Source organism: Mytilus galloprovincialis, chromosome 12 (assembly GCF_965363235.1).
Source record: "Mytilus galloprovincialis chromosome 12, xbMytGall1.hap1.1, whole genome shotgun sequence".
Lineage (NCBI taxonomy): Eukaryota > Metazoa > Mollusca > Bivalvia > Mytilida > Mytilidae > Mytilus > Mytilus galloprovincialis.
Genome location: NC_134849.1, coordinates 39833030 through 39848780, shown reverse-complemented (window position 1 = coordinate 39848780; position 15751 = coordinate 39833030). Strand labels below are relative to the sequence as shown.

Below are 15751 nucleotides of genomic sequence, written 5' to 3'. Positions count from 1 at the left end.
AAATACTTGTACATATGTATAACATCTTTATCTCCAAGACATGGTCGCATGATAACGTTTTAACTGAAATTGACGATGATAAGAAGAGACTGTTTATTCTTTTAGAATGAGTTCTGCGACAGTTTATGCGTCTCCTACTTTACAATCATTATCCTCTAACCAGTTTTATCTATGGTTGGGACTGAGAACTTGTGGAGCGTGTTTTTCACTAGCTCATCCGAATAACTTTTTGGTCAAAACATGTGTACTAAGTACACTCTTATTCATGGCTATAGCAGTTCATTGAAGTTACGTTAAATGTAAAATAACAAAAAATACTAAACAACAAGGAATCTCATAACGGGATATATATATATTTTATATAATTTGAAAAATTGGTTCTTTCACTGAAAATTTTAAATTATCATTCTCATCTAGCGTCCGCCTATGTTAATATTATGTAACATAACTTTTTGTCATCTATTATGTTATAAAAAAACGGATGTCACGTGTGGAGTGTTTTTGTGCAGTCGTTTATTTATTTCATTTTCGTTTTCGACTTCATAGTTTGTGTTCATCATTTGGTATATTGCAACTATAAAAAAAAACGGTAACATAGAAGGTTAGATCTATATACAAATGTATCTGCATTATGACAACCAGATGAAAAACAGTCACCCATATTGGAATATCGTAGGTACAAGAAACACCTCTACTATCTGTACACTGACAATGAAAATCACCAAAAACATATGACAACTGTCCCGTCAATTACATCATATACAGACAAAGCAGAACTACAAAAAAGGAAGATCTTGATGTAAAAATGTCATACAACCTACGTTTCTTCTTCACAACATATCGAAGACAGTATCCCCATTTTTTTTCTATATGTCAAGGTGCCCTCAGTAAACTTGATCTTTTTTCTGATGTTAGAATAATGCATGTATAATGTGAATGTATACAAAATGTAAAAATCAAAATAGACATATATGTTATAAATGTTCAAGTATTGGTATTCATTAAAATGTTTGTGTTTGGCGTATCAAATCACGTGCCCTTCACTTATAATATCGTGTTGTTTTAAAATTATCTACTTTTTTCGCTATTTTGTATTAAAGTTATTGTTTATATATTTATATGTATATCTTAATAATGATATGAAGTAACATATTGCCCAAATTGGTTATTCTATTTGTGAAGGCCATTCATTTGTACTGTATCGGCATCGTAGTTTATTTTATATCGATGGCATTCCTGAAAATCGATATACTTGACGCATAGTATAGACTATAGATGTATTCATTATAGATTGGGAGCTCTGTTTGAAAGACATAATACAACACCCAATTGAGCATTTCCAACAAACTGTGAACGTATGGCTATAATCATATTTGCTGGAAGTTCTGTAAAGTAGCATCGTTAAAAAGCATAAATGTATGGGGCATGCAAATACAATGAATGTGTACTGTCGTTTTGTTGACTGTTGTTTCCTGGAAAAGAAAATGTAATACATGTATTACAACGTAACAAAATGTCAGATCAACATGGTCAAAATAATTTGTTCTTGCTAAATCCTATTAGCATGTATTAAAATAGAAATGCTTAAAACAGAAATTTAAAGTATATACATTATACGTTACACATGTCACAATTATAGCATTCATATAATAAGTTTAGTGTTTGATTTTTTCAACAAAGTTTTATATTATCGATTATAACTATGATATATTATAACTCTAGCTATGATATATTATTACTCTAGCTATGACATATTTATTTCGCTTTAAAATACATAAAAATACTATAACCCAACTACATGTAGATCTTTAAATAAATATGAATACATACATATATTTATCATGTTTATATACAAACATATGTGTGTGTTTGTTAGTACTAAAATTAATAATGATTATGTATCATAACAAGCCATGTTAAAATATTTCATTAACGCAATAATACGAATAGTATCTTGTACTGACATCTATTTTGTCTTATATGCATTTGCTATTTTTTAAACATAAATTTTGATAGCGTATTTAGTCATTTATTTTACAATATACATTTTAACAGTATGATGGACATATTTCCTCTACATTTATTTAAATATCAATCGACATTTCCTATCAAACAGCATCAAAATTCTACATTATGATAACTGTGTTAACTTTTACGTACTTGAATAACAAAATGAACTACAGTTTCTTTGTTCTGCTGGATATCCTTCACAATACTGTCCTCCATACATAGGTGTTGGGTTTGTGCAATTACGTGTTCGAAATTGGTGAGTTCCACAAAAGCAGGCACTCCAAGGAGACCAAGTACTCCAACCTCCATTGACTGTTGTATTTAATGAAAATTAAAATCCGATTGGCGTGCGTAAATGCACTTTACACACAAAAAATGAGATGATATCAAGATTGAGTGAAGTAAAAAATCAAATTAAAACATGAATTAAGTTCAAAATTCAAAGGATAACAAATTGGAAACTACAATAATCAAATCTTCCACAGAAGGGCAAAGATAACAAAGTCACACTTGAAACAGGCGATCAACTCATTCATTCCAAAGGAAAAACTCATTCATTCCAAAGGAAATGAATGATACCAGACATTGCCATTTTGATTTAGATAATTCGTAATTGTGTCAAGTTATATGGCATGTACCAATACAAATTGATAAACGCATGGTCTTCACAAAATGAATCGCCAAAGACAAAGTAAGTTGATACAGTCAACTTATCTTAAAATAAAACTTGGCCGACTGTAATTTGTTTTTTACCAAAGCAGAACTGACATTTAACGAACTACACTTTTAAAAAAACGGGTCAGGGAAGCTATAAATCGAGTAGGAATTAGAGAGAGTAATATAGTAAGTTTTGACAGTGAAATGAACTTCTTTGATAACAATAGAACGAAATTGTAAACATGAAACTAATTACATGTTAAAACATATATGAATGTATACTACCAGGATATGTCAGGAAAGATATATTAGTGATGCATTCACATTCATAAAAATCGTAATTCAAACGTTTTCAGAACCAAACAGGAAGCGTTGAGGTATACAATATGACACTGCTATATATCAGATTCAGATTGTATAGAAAAATAGAGATATTTCGTATCATATTGTTTCTATTTATACAACAATAAAATACAAATTGTTATTGTGTAAGATTTCCCATAAGAACATATGATAATTTCTGAATTTAGAGTATTACATTCAAATGATCATGCATCATTTGTTCTTAACCTAGGCTGCAGTAGTCAATCATCATGTTTTCTGTATTTGCTAACATCAGACGGTCTCTCTTTTTTGCATTTTGTATTTTCGAGGCTTTATACTTGCCTATACAGTATCTATCTAGCTCATCATTGAAGATCTGGAGCTTATATATACTAGTACATGTATATGTTCATATCTTGTCATCTACTGAACATGTAAAAATATAAATTCTTACTTTCTTTTTTAAAATAATTTTAAAGAAGCTATGGATTGAAATATTTATGTTTTTTTTTTCTTTACTTTTAAGTTGATCATACATCAAACTTTGCTTATCTGAATTCAAACTTGCCTGTTGTCGGACATGTGAAAGAACAACTCACTCCAATATCCTCGTATGACCCACAATCTGTGGTTATAGGGTCATACGAACAAGTCATTAATCTACTTTCTATACCGGAACAATGAAGATCATCTAGCAATATAACACCTGTGCCATCCACTACATTATATGAATGCAACGCCTTTCCAGAACTATCAAAAGTTGTTTAACATATATAATTAGGCACTACAGAAACGTACGAATATACATTTATGTTAATATGCGGTTTTAAAACAAAAATTAATTATCGAACGATATCAAGAAGACAATATAACATATCTAACTTTGCCATTAAAAACATGAACGTTTTAAGATACATGATTGATACCAACTTTACATTAGAACAAAAAGCACAAATGACTAGGTTTCAGCAGTACGAGTCAAAAATGTATTTAACTTGTTAGTCAAACTGACTTGAAATCAATAACCGGCATGCTTTTTCTTCCTCTTGTTTTTTGTAAGTTATGTCTGTGTACCAAATAACATTGTCAATACACACATACCAGAACCCAAGTTGTTGACATGCAACTGTTGCATCAATATCGTCGAAGAAATCTCGACAAACTGTTCCCCAAACTCCATTCATATAAATTTCAAGTCGTCCTTCGTGCTCCTTGCCGCTCTCAACAATACGCAAGTGGCCTAAAACAACGTATAATTAATGGCAAAAGTACACCTGACATTTCTTTCGAAAATTGAATATATCTTCTGTTATTATATTTGAGTTTAAGCACATTGAGTTCATGTGTATTTAGTCAACGCTTGTACGAGATACCAATAACAAAAACAGACAAACATTGTTTTCCGGCGAATTTTGATAATGTTTGATATATTTTTCATTGATCGAAATAACAAAATCAACTCACAAGTTCTACAACTAATCCCAAACGATAATACATGTCTATGTATCCAATACAACTATTTTGAAGAACCAATGTTGTCTCTTTGATACACTTCTGATTTAAATACTATATTCTTCATTATGCATCTAACATACAACATAATATTACATGATTTAAAAATAAGTTCAGCTTCACGAAAACAAAAAATGTGTTCAATGTATATTTATATCGTGACAAAAGTCAAAACATGTTCATCTATTTTGCAACACTAGTATACTCAATATGAACAAACATAACTGACAGAGTGCAATAAAAACATTTATTTGAATTTTGATCCATAGGACATATAAATTTGTAAAATGAATATGATCGAAAAACATGAAGCATGTATATTTTTTTTATTTGTAAGTTTCAGTAAACATATTTTGTTACGTGATGCAATTTATAAATGACCTTAAATAACAGTTATTAAGTAAGAAGCTCATGTGTGCATAACACCATGAGCAACACTACGATTGTCATATGTGGAGTAGAATTTGCTTACCCTTCCAGAGCACCTGAGATGACTCTCAGATTTTGGTGAGGTTCATGTTACTCAAACTGTAGTTTTTGTGTACTGCTGTTTGTCTATTTCTCGTTTTCTTTTTAGATAAAGCGTTGATAGTTTGTTTTGGACTAATAATTTTATATTGGTTTTAGTCATTCGGTTTGTACGCTTTTTTGTACTTAGGCATTTTAAATTTACACCTTGTATATATCGTTTTTAATCTGTAATTCAAATGCACAGTTTTATATCTACAACGTCATTCTAGAAAACACTCATTTAATTATAACCTTGTGTTGGGCAGGTGATGAAACATCGAATGCCAACATCGTTTTGGTGTCCACAGTGAGTAACGTAAGAATCATACGAACAATTAACTAATTTCTCTTCATTTCCTTCACAGTCAACATTAGCTAACCAAATTGTTCCGTTTCCATCATCTACATTTTTAGATGGCAACACAATACCAGTACTGGAACAAAACAAATATAATTAGTAGTTCGCTTTCTATGAATTGACTGAACTTTGTTTGTAATGTGATTGTTTATGAAACCGAAAATTAAATATCCCAACTAAAAAAACATAATAAGTACTTATCTGAGAGTCGTCACAGTTACTGACAGTGTGTTCAAAGCCACTAAAAATCAATAAAATCAACATGCATTTAGAACAAAACACGTTTAAAAATAAAAGCAAAATAATCCGTTTTCAATTAGTATGAAATAAAACCATTAAAAGACGAGAAAATCAAAGCAACTAATGAACTACAGCATTATTTTAACACTTTTCATCTTGTAAAACCTGGCAAACCAAAAAATGATATCTCTTTCTGAACATATTAATAAAATTGAGAATGCAAATGGGGAATGTGCCAAAGAGACAACAACCCGATCATAGAAAACAACAACAGCAGAAGGTCACCAACAGGTCTTCAATGTAGCGAAAAATTCCCGCACCCGGAGGCGTCCTTCAGCTGGCCCCTAAACAAATATATACTAGTTCAGTGATAAATTAAACATTTTCTTTCACTTCTGTCAATGTTATGCCATCTCCTATTTCTGTTGGCAGTGTATGATTTGATGTTCGAAATTAGTAAATTGATAATTTTCAAATAATTTTCAAATTTTAAATTTTAAATATTCCTTAAAGAGCCTATACCTTATGGATTTAGAAGTGTTTTAAATAAGTGAATTCCAAATTTGCTTTAACAGGTCAATTTATCGAAGTTTGATACTTTTTGGCATCATTTTTTGAGGTCTGTATTTTGCAATTAAAATACGTTTGATTACCCACTGCCAGCATCGTCAAATGTGCTTTTAATGTTCTTTGTCCATGAATAGTATTATTGTTTGAATGATATCGGGAACACTTACATTCCTACTTCGTTAACGAGAATACATGACTGCCACAATATTCTGTAAACGCTTCCGCACATCCGATTAATTATCATACCTTCCTTCCACAAAATATGTTGTCCTTGCTTTTTTAGCTGCACAAAACATGAATACCACAAACATTCTCTTTATACTTAAATTGATTGTACTTAAAAAAATTGAAAACTGGATAATTTCTAATAGACATTCAAACCAAAACGAAGAAATCGTGTCGACGCAGCCATGATTAAAAACTATAAACGACGGCTCGAAAACAGCAGTCCGCATAACGCATAATACAAAACTACAAATTTAGCAACACGTAACCAAACAAATGCACACCACTACGGTTGTTTTACAACATGTATCAATTGTGTGAAAAGTAATATTTTGCGGTATTATGTTCAGGGAAAAAAATAGAAGTTTTATACTGAAATGAACATATCAGTACTATTCCTGGTTTTTCCTACAACCCTTATATGTTTTAGTCGATTCGGTCTGGTATCAATCGGGTTGAGATCGACAATAGTCGAATAAAGATCGTAAAGGAATCGTAAAATTCTTAGGATAATCAAATTTGTATTTGTCGTGTGCAATTGAATAGCGGTCGGGTAGACGACGAAAACAGGGCTGACGAATAATTTGGTAACGCTTGATCGTGGGAATTTGAGCAATCCAGATCATCTTGTTGATCTGATTGGCAGTTTGAACCTAGCTAAAATACGACGAACAGTTTTGACTTCGACTGCACTACGAATGTTTTCAGCATGTTTAAAGGTGAAGGTTGAACTTAACGATCTTGAAAATTTTTGCACGTCATATAACGACTACCACGATCTTACTTAGACATCTAAAAGTGGTGTCGTGGTCCAAATGTGATGGATGTACTACCAAACATTGTTTGACAAAAATAACACCAAAAGATAAATACCAATATCCTAGTTGTTTACAAGCAACTACTGCTTCAAAATTGCTAAAATAATCATGACAAACAGTTCCCCATTCATCGAACAGATTTATTTCCAGCCGTCCCTCGTTTTTGTTTTGTCCTCCAATAAGACGCAAATTCCCTGTAAAAAACATAATTATGGTTATTTTCATGATGTACTCGAAATACTTTCGAAACATGAAGAATAATAACATGAGTAAACCAATACATAGTGTTCATTGATTTTAACCAAACATTTCAATGTAATTGTATTATTTTAATTTCAAAATCTATAAGGTCACCTCAGATTTTGTATTATAGTTGTTTGTATATTTCAATAAAGTATATGATTTAGGTTTCTTGCAGTTAATTTTCTCATTATGTTTCATCGACACTCTTTTTTCATCATAATTTAAATATTTTTTGGTATTTCCGAAATTGCTTACCATCTTTTGTGCACTGTTATTTGAAAAATTGCTAGCCCACTGTTAAAGAACCTACCAAATAGTTGTATTCAAGGAATACTTAAATTGTCCTTTACTGATTAAACAAAAATATAAATAACGTATTACCATGATCTTTAGTTGGATTGTTAAACAAACATTGAATGCCAACATCAAAGTAATGTGAACAATAAGTCAGATAACTTTTTGTACAGTCAGTTAATTTACTTTCACTTCCATTACATCCTAAACCGTAAAGCCAGATTGGTCCAGTTCCAGGATAAATAAGGCCAGAGCGAATGGTTACCCCAGTGCTGTAATGAAGCAAGCACTTTATTTTTATTTTAAAACATTTTCTAACTTACTTCAATATCACGAAAACGGCAATCCATCAAACAAATTAGTAAATCAATAATTTAATTGTGGCATGAAAATATGGTTTTGATTTTCTGAAATTTAATGTAACAACATCGGATACACTTTGATGAAGGAATCAATTTACTAAAGGTGAAATAATGTCAAGAAATGTCGTGTTTGTGATTTTAAAAATCATGTTACATGGACATTGTTTAATGTTTGATTAGATCTTGGTCCACACCGCGAATGCTCAGAGGCCGTTTTATTCTCAAATGAATCGTTTTATATGTTTACTGTCGGGGCTTTTCATAGTTTAATGATTATATGAGTTTCGAATTGTCTCATTGCTGAGGGACATACGTTTGCTTGCGGTTGCGTACATCCATTTTATTTGTAATTTGCTATACAATTGTGTCATTGGCACTCAAATTACATCTTATTACCTTTATCATGTTCATAAAGAGGCAATACGATCATGATCATAAGTCATCGATTTGTGTGTTGTGTAATATTCGATGATATATATTTGTTTTATAAAAGAGAGGCAAAAGATATCAGAGATACATTCAAACACACACGTCGAAAATCGCCATCAATTAAAATGATAAGGACAAACAGACAAACATACATAATACAACATAGAAATGTAAAACAGAAGCAATACAATCCCACATATTATTGAAGTTATCTCAGGCGTTGCGGAAGGGTTAGCAAATCATATAATTATAACGATTCACATTTCTTTTTATCATACCGATAGCCTAGCTGTCTGCATGCTACTGCTGCATCAATGTCATCAAATTCCTGTTCGCAAACAGTTCCCCATACACGGTTTAAATAAATCTCCAATCGTCCTTCGTCTCTCCGCATACTAGTAGTACTGTCAACTAAACGTAAATCACCTGTCGAATTTCAAAAAAGAAGTGCACAGTGAGTTTTTTTCAATTGAGCATTAGTATATCCTTTATTCGGCAGGCCAGCTTTCTTATTCAAGTTGATAAGACAATAAATGTTCAATTAATTGTATTGTGTATTCTAATGTTACAAAACTATAAATGGATAAGTGCAAATTAAGCGCCTGCCAACATGTCGAACCCCCTCGCATTATGTTGTTGCGTGCCCAAGGTCAAAACTATGTTACTGAGTGGTTGTCGTTTTTTGCTGTGTATTGTACATGTATTTTCTGATTCCATTTTTTTTCATATTGGTCATGTTGAAGATTGTTAAATGCAGTATGGGTTCTAGTAAGGCAGTTTAATAATTAAGCATGCAGTGCATATCTAATTTTATTAGTTAGTATTTTTCAGTTTGTTTAATTGATAAACGTATTTTTCATCAAAAGTTTTGTATTCTCTATATATTAATCAGCACATACGCTTTTGCCTACTGAAGTATAACTATATATATGCGTTAAATTTCCCCTTCAAGTATAATTGAAAACCGTTTAAAACAATGGTTAATTTTCATTGTTGAAAAAAATCACCTTAATGCACGTCACTAAATTAATTAAGTAAATGAAGTAACAGTCATTCAATAAAAACTGAATTTTGTATTGATATCATTAAGTAAATGCAATAAAAAATTCATAAGAATAGAAAACTTTCTGCATTTGGTAAGCAGGTTACGTTTTTTTAGTGATGATTTCAGACAAAATGTTTAATTGAATGCCATATACTAAAGTCATCCACAAAGAGCTGATTCTAGCCAAAAATAAACCAAAATTAAAAACATCACTGGCTACATATTGGGTATCTGTATGAGGGGACACATCCATCAATGTAAAATGATTACTTTAGCTAGATAATATTATTGATTCAAATATTAATCGTACCAATTTCAGGACATATGACATCACAATCAATACCAACATCTTCACCATGGTGACAATTATGAGATTTGGTGTATGTACAGTCTATCAATCTGCTCTCATTTCCAGAACATGTCACATCATCTAGCCATATTGTTTCATTTCCATTGGTTACGAATTCGGATCTCAACAATATGCCAGAACTGCACATAAAAAATTTTAAAAAGTGGTAAGCAGCAGCAATTCGAACTAATGCCACTGAGATATCGTGGCATCAATTGAGTTGCACTATGTCCGATGCGCAAGATTCGACCACTAGTGGAGCATATGTGCCCGAGTAGTTTAGTGCGTCCGGTATAGTGCAAGGTGATTCTTACATATTATATTAGTACCGTTGTGCAAAGTTTTAGACTATATTCATATTTCGTCTAAATAACAGAGGTTTAGATAGGATTTAGAGGTGCGATAGGGACGCTGATGTGCTATCGTTACGCTGAAAATTTCATGGTCTACGACAAAGTGCGCGATGATCCATTCGCTGGAGTGCAATGTTGTTGCATGACGTTTGGATATTGTTTTCGTGTACGACTTTAAAAAACTAAATGAATTCACAAACAGGGGAATGAGATTTGAAAATGATATTCAATTTCACAAAGAAATGGAAACAAAAAACACGAACAATTCAAGTCCCAAACAGTTTTGAGCATTCAAGGTGGAGGTTACAAAAATTGAGACAGCTAAATATTGATAACAATGTGGCTATAAGTTAATATTGGTCTGCAGATGTAATAACCAGTTTTCGGAACATGACTTTTTTCTATAATGTATGCCACAAACGGTTTGTACGACAAATAATATGTCGTGATCTTGATAACGTATTCCTCAGATAAAAAAAAAATAAAAAAAAACCTGTTTAACCCATACGCTTTGTTTGCACCTGTCACAAGTCAGAAGCCTCTGGCTTTTTTTAGTCTTTTATCTTTTTTAATTTTAGTTCCTTGTGTATATGTCCAATTTATTATGACGTCAACTATCACTGAACTAGAATACATTTTGGTTTAGGAGGAACGCTTCCGGGTGCTAAAGTTTCTCTCTCCATTAAAGACCCATCGGTGGCCTTCGGCTATTGTCTGCTCTTTGGTCTGATCGTTGTCCCTTTGACACACTCCCAATTTCCGTTATTAAATATATTCGCATGATTTTGTGTTGACAACTGAAAGATAATCATTAATACGAATACAGAACATACAATCTAATCATGCGTCTATTTCGTTTCGTTCTTGTATTTTGTTAGAGTTAATTAACTTAAAACAGATGTTGGACCTATATACGGAAAAACATGGTTAAATGAAACATTCTCTTATGGGTTAGTTCTGTGTTTGTTAAAGGCTCCTTTCAACATATTTGTTTATCTTATACGATATCCATCTTCAATTCAATTGTGTATAGATTACTTTCTGTTTTAACAGTTATTCAGCTTTAAGGTGTATTCTCTATACATTTATTGTTGTTTATCAATTTGTCTTATAGCCAGACAAATATATACTTACCAATAACCTAGTTGTCTACAAGCCACACTAGCATCAATATTATCAAAGTCATCGTCACACACAGTTCCCCATGTATCATTATAAAGGATTTCTAAGCGTCCTTTATTTTCTTGCGATCCTCCATTTATGCGGAGATCTCCTGTTGATAGGCAGAAAAATAAGCATAAATCACTTAATGTTTTTTTTATTTCTTTTATCAATTTGAAATAGGGAACATACTTTCATTCTCCGGACGATACCCCAAAATAAACACATAAACATATTATACTTTTCTATGTAAATCGATTTCTATTTGAAATGCCTCTTTTTTGTATTAACTTAATGTGTAAAAGCATAAACTTCATCATGGTATGCATGTAGCACTTTCTACTGATTTCTATTGTATATAATAATCCTTGAACAGGAACAATTACTTCAACCAAATTCAGTGTTTTGTGCACATTGAGTAAGGTTAGTCGAATTGCATTTTGTGTGAATATAAACATATATATATGTGATCAGCCATGGAACATTTAAACTTCGAAATGTTAAACAGTTAATCATCAAGGAGGCTTTATCGGTGTTCATTCGTCATCAAAGAAAAAAGTCATAACAATGTCTCATGTGTTATCTTCAGTTATTTCTGACACATAATTATTTATTATTTATGTGGCACCACATTATATGCAAATGTATAAGACATAAGAATAGCCTCATTTTTATTCTTTGTCATATTTTGATTAAAAAAAATCTGTCGTCGTTTACAATATACATTTAACAGGCATTGAAGATATATGTACTAGCGTGCACACAGCAGAGGTGTCGAAAACTAGTTAACTGTTACACGGACACTTTAATATGACCGGAAACAATCTTGCATATTGCTTTTATATTGTTTCGAAAATTACCTGTTTCAAGAATTATTTTTTTGAATGAGCATTTTTCAATCCTCATAAACCTTATGCAAGTGCACCAATACTTGTACATGCATCAGAATTTTATTGTTTTGTAAAATATTCTAATATGAAAAGTAAAAAACAAAAATGCATGTGTAAAACAGCTGCATACTTTGTGTAGAGAATTTAAGACCCGACATAGATTACGAGATGTTTTGATATGCATGTTAATAAGGTTGAAACGAATATATATGTTTACATGATAAACATTTTCGGAACATTCATCGAAATGTTGAAATTAAATATACATTGACCACGATATGACTAACTGGAAGAATAACTTTAACAATACCATTTTATTTTTATTTTCAAAATGATCATCGATTATCTTAGTTAATTATTTATGATTGACACTAGCTGTAATTTTCGTTCTTATGAATGATTTTTTCATTTGTGTATACGTTATCATGTTCATGTTATATTTAAGTATGAGATATCATATAAATTTACCTGTACTCTGGCTTTTTACATTATACACTTGACTTGTTATGTAAAGAAGAAACATAAGTCGTACCATCTCTTCTGAAAATAAATTCATGTATCAGATATTAAGTTTGGTTTCTCCCTCAAGTATATCTCATAATATGTTAGTACAAATGTTCTAAAATAACATCGTCATTAGTAGCTAATAACAAGATGTTGATATTGATATTAAATACGGATATAACTATCATTGCATCTATAGACTCACTCGACCCAGACATGTCCAAATTAAAAAAAAAAGAAAGTTGGCTGCGCCAATACTGATAATGCCAATAATCAAGCAACCAACAAAACCATATTATTACCAATGTTATGTCAACTGATCGGGCGGAGCTTATGTTTTAATTTGCATAAGGACAGTCTCTTTGAAGATGTGTGTGATAAGGATGATTGCCGTTATAATTATTACTGATTTCTAATCACCTATCAGTGTCATCAAAAGAATTTACAAAACAATGACTGGACACTTCATTGATGAGTTTATCCTAAAACACCTAACTATAGATGGACTGGTTTATTGTGAGCGAATCCGTTAAACCCCGCCCAGTCAAGTGAAATAAATATAGTAATTATAGTACTGAGAAAAATGAGGCAAAATGTAAACCATAGCAGCACCTATATCATATATATGAAGATGATCCTGTATTTTTTAAAGAACTCAACATTGAATTATGTTATCAATAGGTCATGCACGAAAATTTTTTGTTCAAAATCATTGCGCATAGACTATTAGCTTAAATGATAATGACTTTAAGCCTTGATCATTACATAAACTCGAAATTAAATTAAAAAGAAACAATATAACGCAGTCACTAATGATTATAATTAAAAATAAAATAAAAAAAAGATGTTTTGAAGATATTTTAAACCATTGGTTGAAATCATTAAATGTAATATACAGGATTATGCTTCTCTAATATCCATATGTATAGTCATGGAACATAGCTTATTCTAACATGACGTCCTTCAAACGCTTTGAGTACACACCCGTGGTAAAGTATGAACATATAGTCTGGGCTGTTTCGATCGTACTTCCCCGTCATATGCTTTTTTATGAATAAGCTTACCGACGTCATAGAACAATGACATAAGAATGTAAGCATTTAACGGGAAAATGCCTGCTTATGAAACAGAGAAATCATCACAACAAGAAGCGTAAACAAACGATGCTAAAATGTGGAATAAGCATGAATAATGTTTTTTCATATAAGACATATAAGTAACTTCTCATTCAAGTTCATCCAAAACTATCGAAATAATATTACGTTATTGTAAATAGTTTAAGCATGTCACTAATTCAGTTTGCTCCGTTCTTTTACGCCAATTTAATAGTGCATTTATTTATGGGAAAGGCAAATTTTTGCCTCAACCTATAATACTTCGATTTAAAAGAATAACCGTATTTGTTTAACTAGAATCGAAATAATCCATGGGGGCTTGATTATGTCTAGATTTTACCACGGGTTGTCCCTGTATGCTGATATTTTACCCCTCGCTATCGCTCAGGGTAAAATATTTGACATGGTAAAATGATGATATACTCAAGCCCCCATGAATTATTTCTTAATTATTGTTGCGCAATTTGTAAAACGACAAGATATCAAACAAACCCTTAAAGTTAATATCAAAAATGTATCTCGTGTTTGCACATATATACACATGCTTCTTAGATTAAAATGTGTGTTAACTGTAGTAGTAATATGAACACAGTGCAATCATTCATATGGTTTTTAAGTCATAAAAAGGCTAAAACGTAATTATATAAAATATATTATTCATGAAATTAAAATATATACTCACTGGTTATTAATATATCTCAATCTTATTTTGTCAAATATAAACTTTGTTCAAATGATCAGTTGATATAATAAACGCAGTTAGATATATTATCAAAATATCTTTATATCCAGAATCAGGTTTAAACCTGTATACCTTTAATTATCTAACTCTTTTTAAAGTCGTATTCTTTTATAAATAAGGGCAAATGTTATGCATGAATAACTTAGAACAAAAAAATTGGAAATAACTGTCGTAAAGTATATCTAAGCTAATCATCATTCAAGTTTAAACTTTAATAAGTAAACATTTTATGATATAAATCTTTTTTAGATATAAATCAACTGAATAAAAATATGACAAAGGTAACACACTAATTTAATAGTGTTAATTCATGTAAAAAAGTAGGCAAAACTAAAATATAATAAAAGTAGATTGAATATAAGGCATATACATACTCTGCAGGCATTATACACATTGCATTGATTAATCTATATATTGGTTTATGTTGTTAAACGGTAATCTCTGTAACATGTGTAATATTTGATATACTGTAGTTATTAGTTTGTTGTTGTTTTGATGGAAGCGGGAGGGAGCAGTTTGGGAAAAAAAATGGAGAGCCCGGAGATATTCGTTGCTAGTGAAACTGTCAATATTTGTCATTTTATATTGCAATTGAACATGTCAAATATAAATACCATTGCGTGACTTAAACTCGCAATCCGAGTTTTCATTGAAAAGATAAATTATTGAAAGGATATTTAAGACCAGAATTGTTACTCAATCTAGTAAACCACGAGAATAAATGTTTAACATTAATTAACATATTTTGATCTGACAACAAAATGATAATCTTAATAGAATGTCCGTTTGAAGTGCCTTACGGTGATACAATGCTAAATTAAAAAGAGAAAAACTGGGTATTAGTTATGTATTCAGCACACTTCATAGTTTATTGAAATTGTTCTGATTATTAATTCGTACGCTTGTTTTTAAGACAACAGAATCATCCAATGACCAATTAACCTCAAAATAATATGTGGAAAAATCAAGGGAAAAAATGATTAAACTTTTGTCTCTGTGAATCTTTTTACAAGTACACTGTAATTGACTTTCCTTTGCGA

General features: G+C 31.1%; 1 protein-coding gene across 2 annotated transcripts; it reads right to left on the bottom strand.

Moving 5' to 3' along the window:
* Positions 1-32: 32 nt before the first annotated feature.
* On the bottom strand, positions 33-14760 carry LOC143053541 (neurotrypsin-like). Of its 2 annotated transcripts, XM_076226340.1 has the most exons (12): positions 14652-14758; positions 12819-12890; positions 11434-11572; positions 9908-10086; positions 8831-8978; positions 7849-8033; positions 7280-7418; positions 5266-5447; positions 4093-4231; positions 3560-3741; positions 2161-2322; positions 33-1472 (listed from the first exon to the last, which is right to left on the bottom strand). In XM_076226340.1, the coding sequence occupies exons 2-12, from the start codon at positions 12883-12885 to the stop codon at positions 1402-1404; spliced, it is 1593 nt and encodes a 530-aa protein (XP_076082455.1). In that variant the 5' UTR covers positions 12886-12890; positions 14652-14758; the 3' UTR covers positions 33-1401. The 2 variants fall into 2 exon arrangements, 1 of the variants encoding a protein (XP_076082455.1); XR_012971396.1 differs by lacking the exons at positions 33-1472; positions 2161-2322; positions 4093-4231 and adding an exon at positions 4456-4577 and having other exon boundaries at positions 3604-3741; positions 14652-14760.
* Positions 14761-15751: the final 991 nt, after the last annotated feature.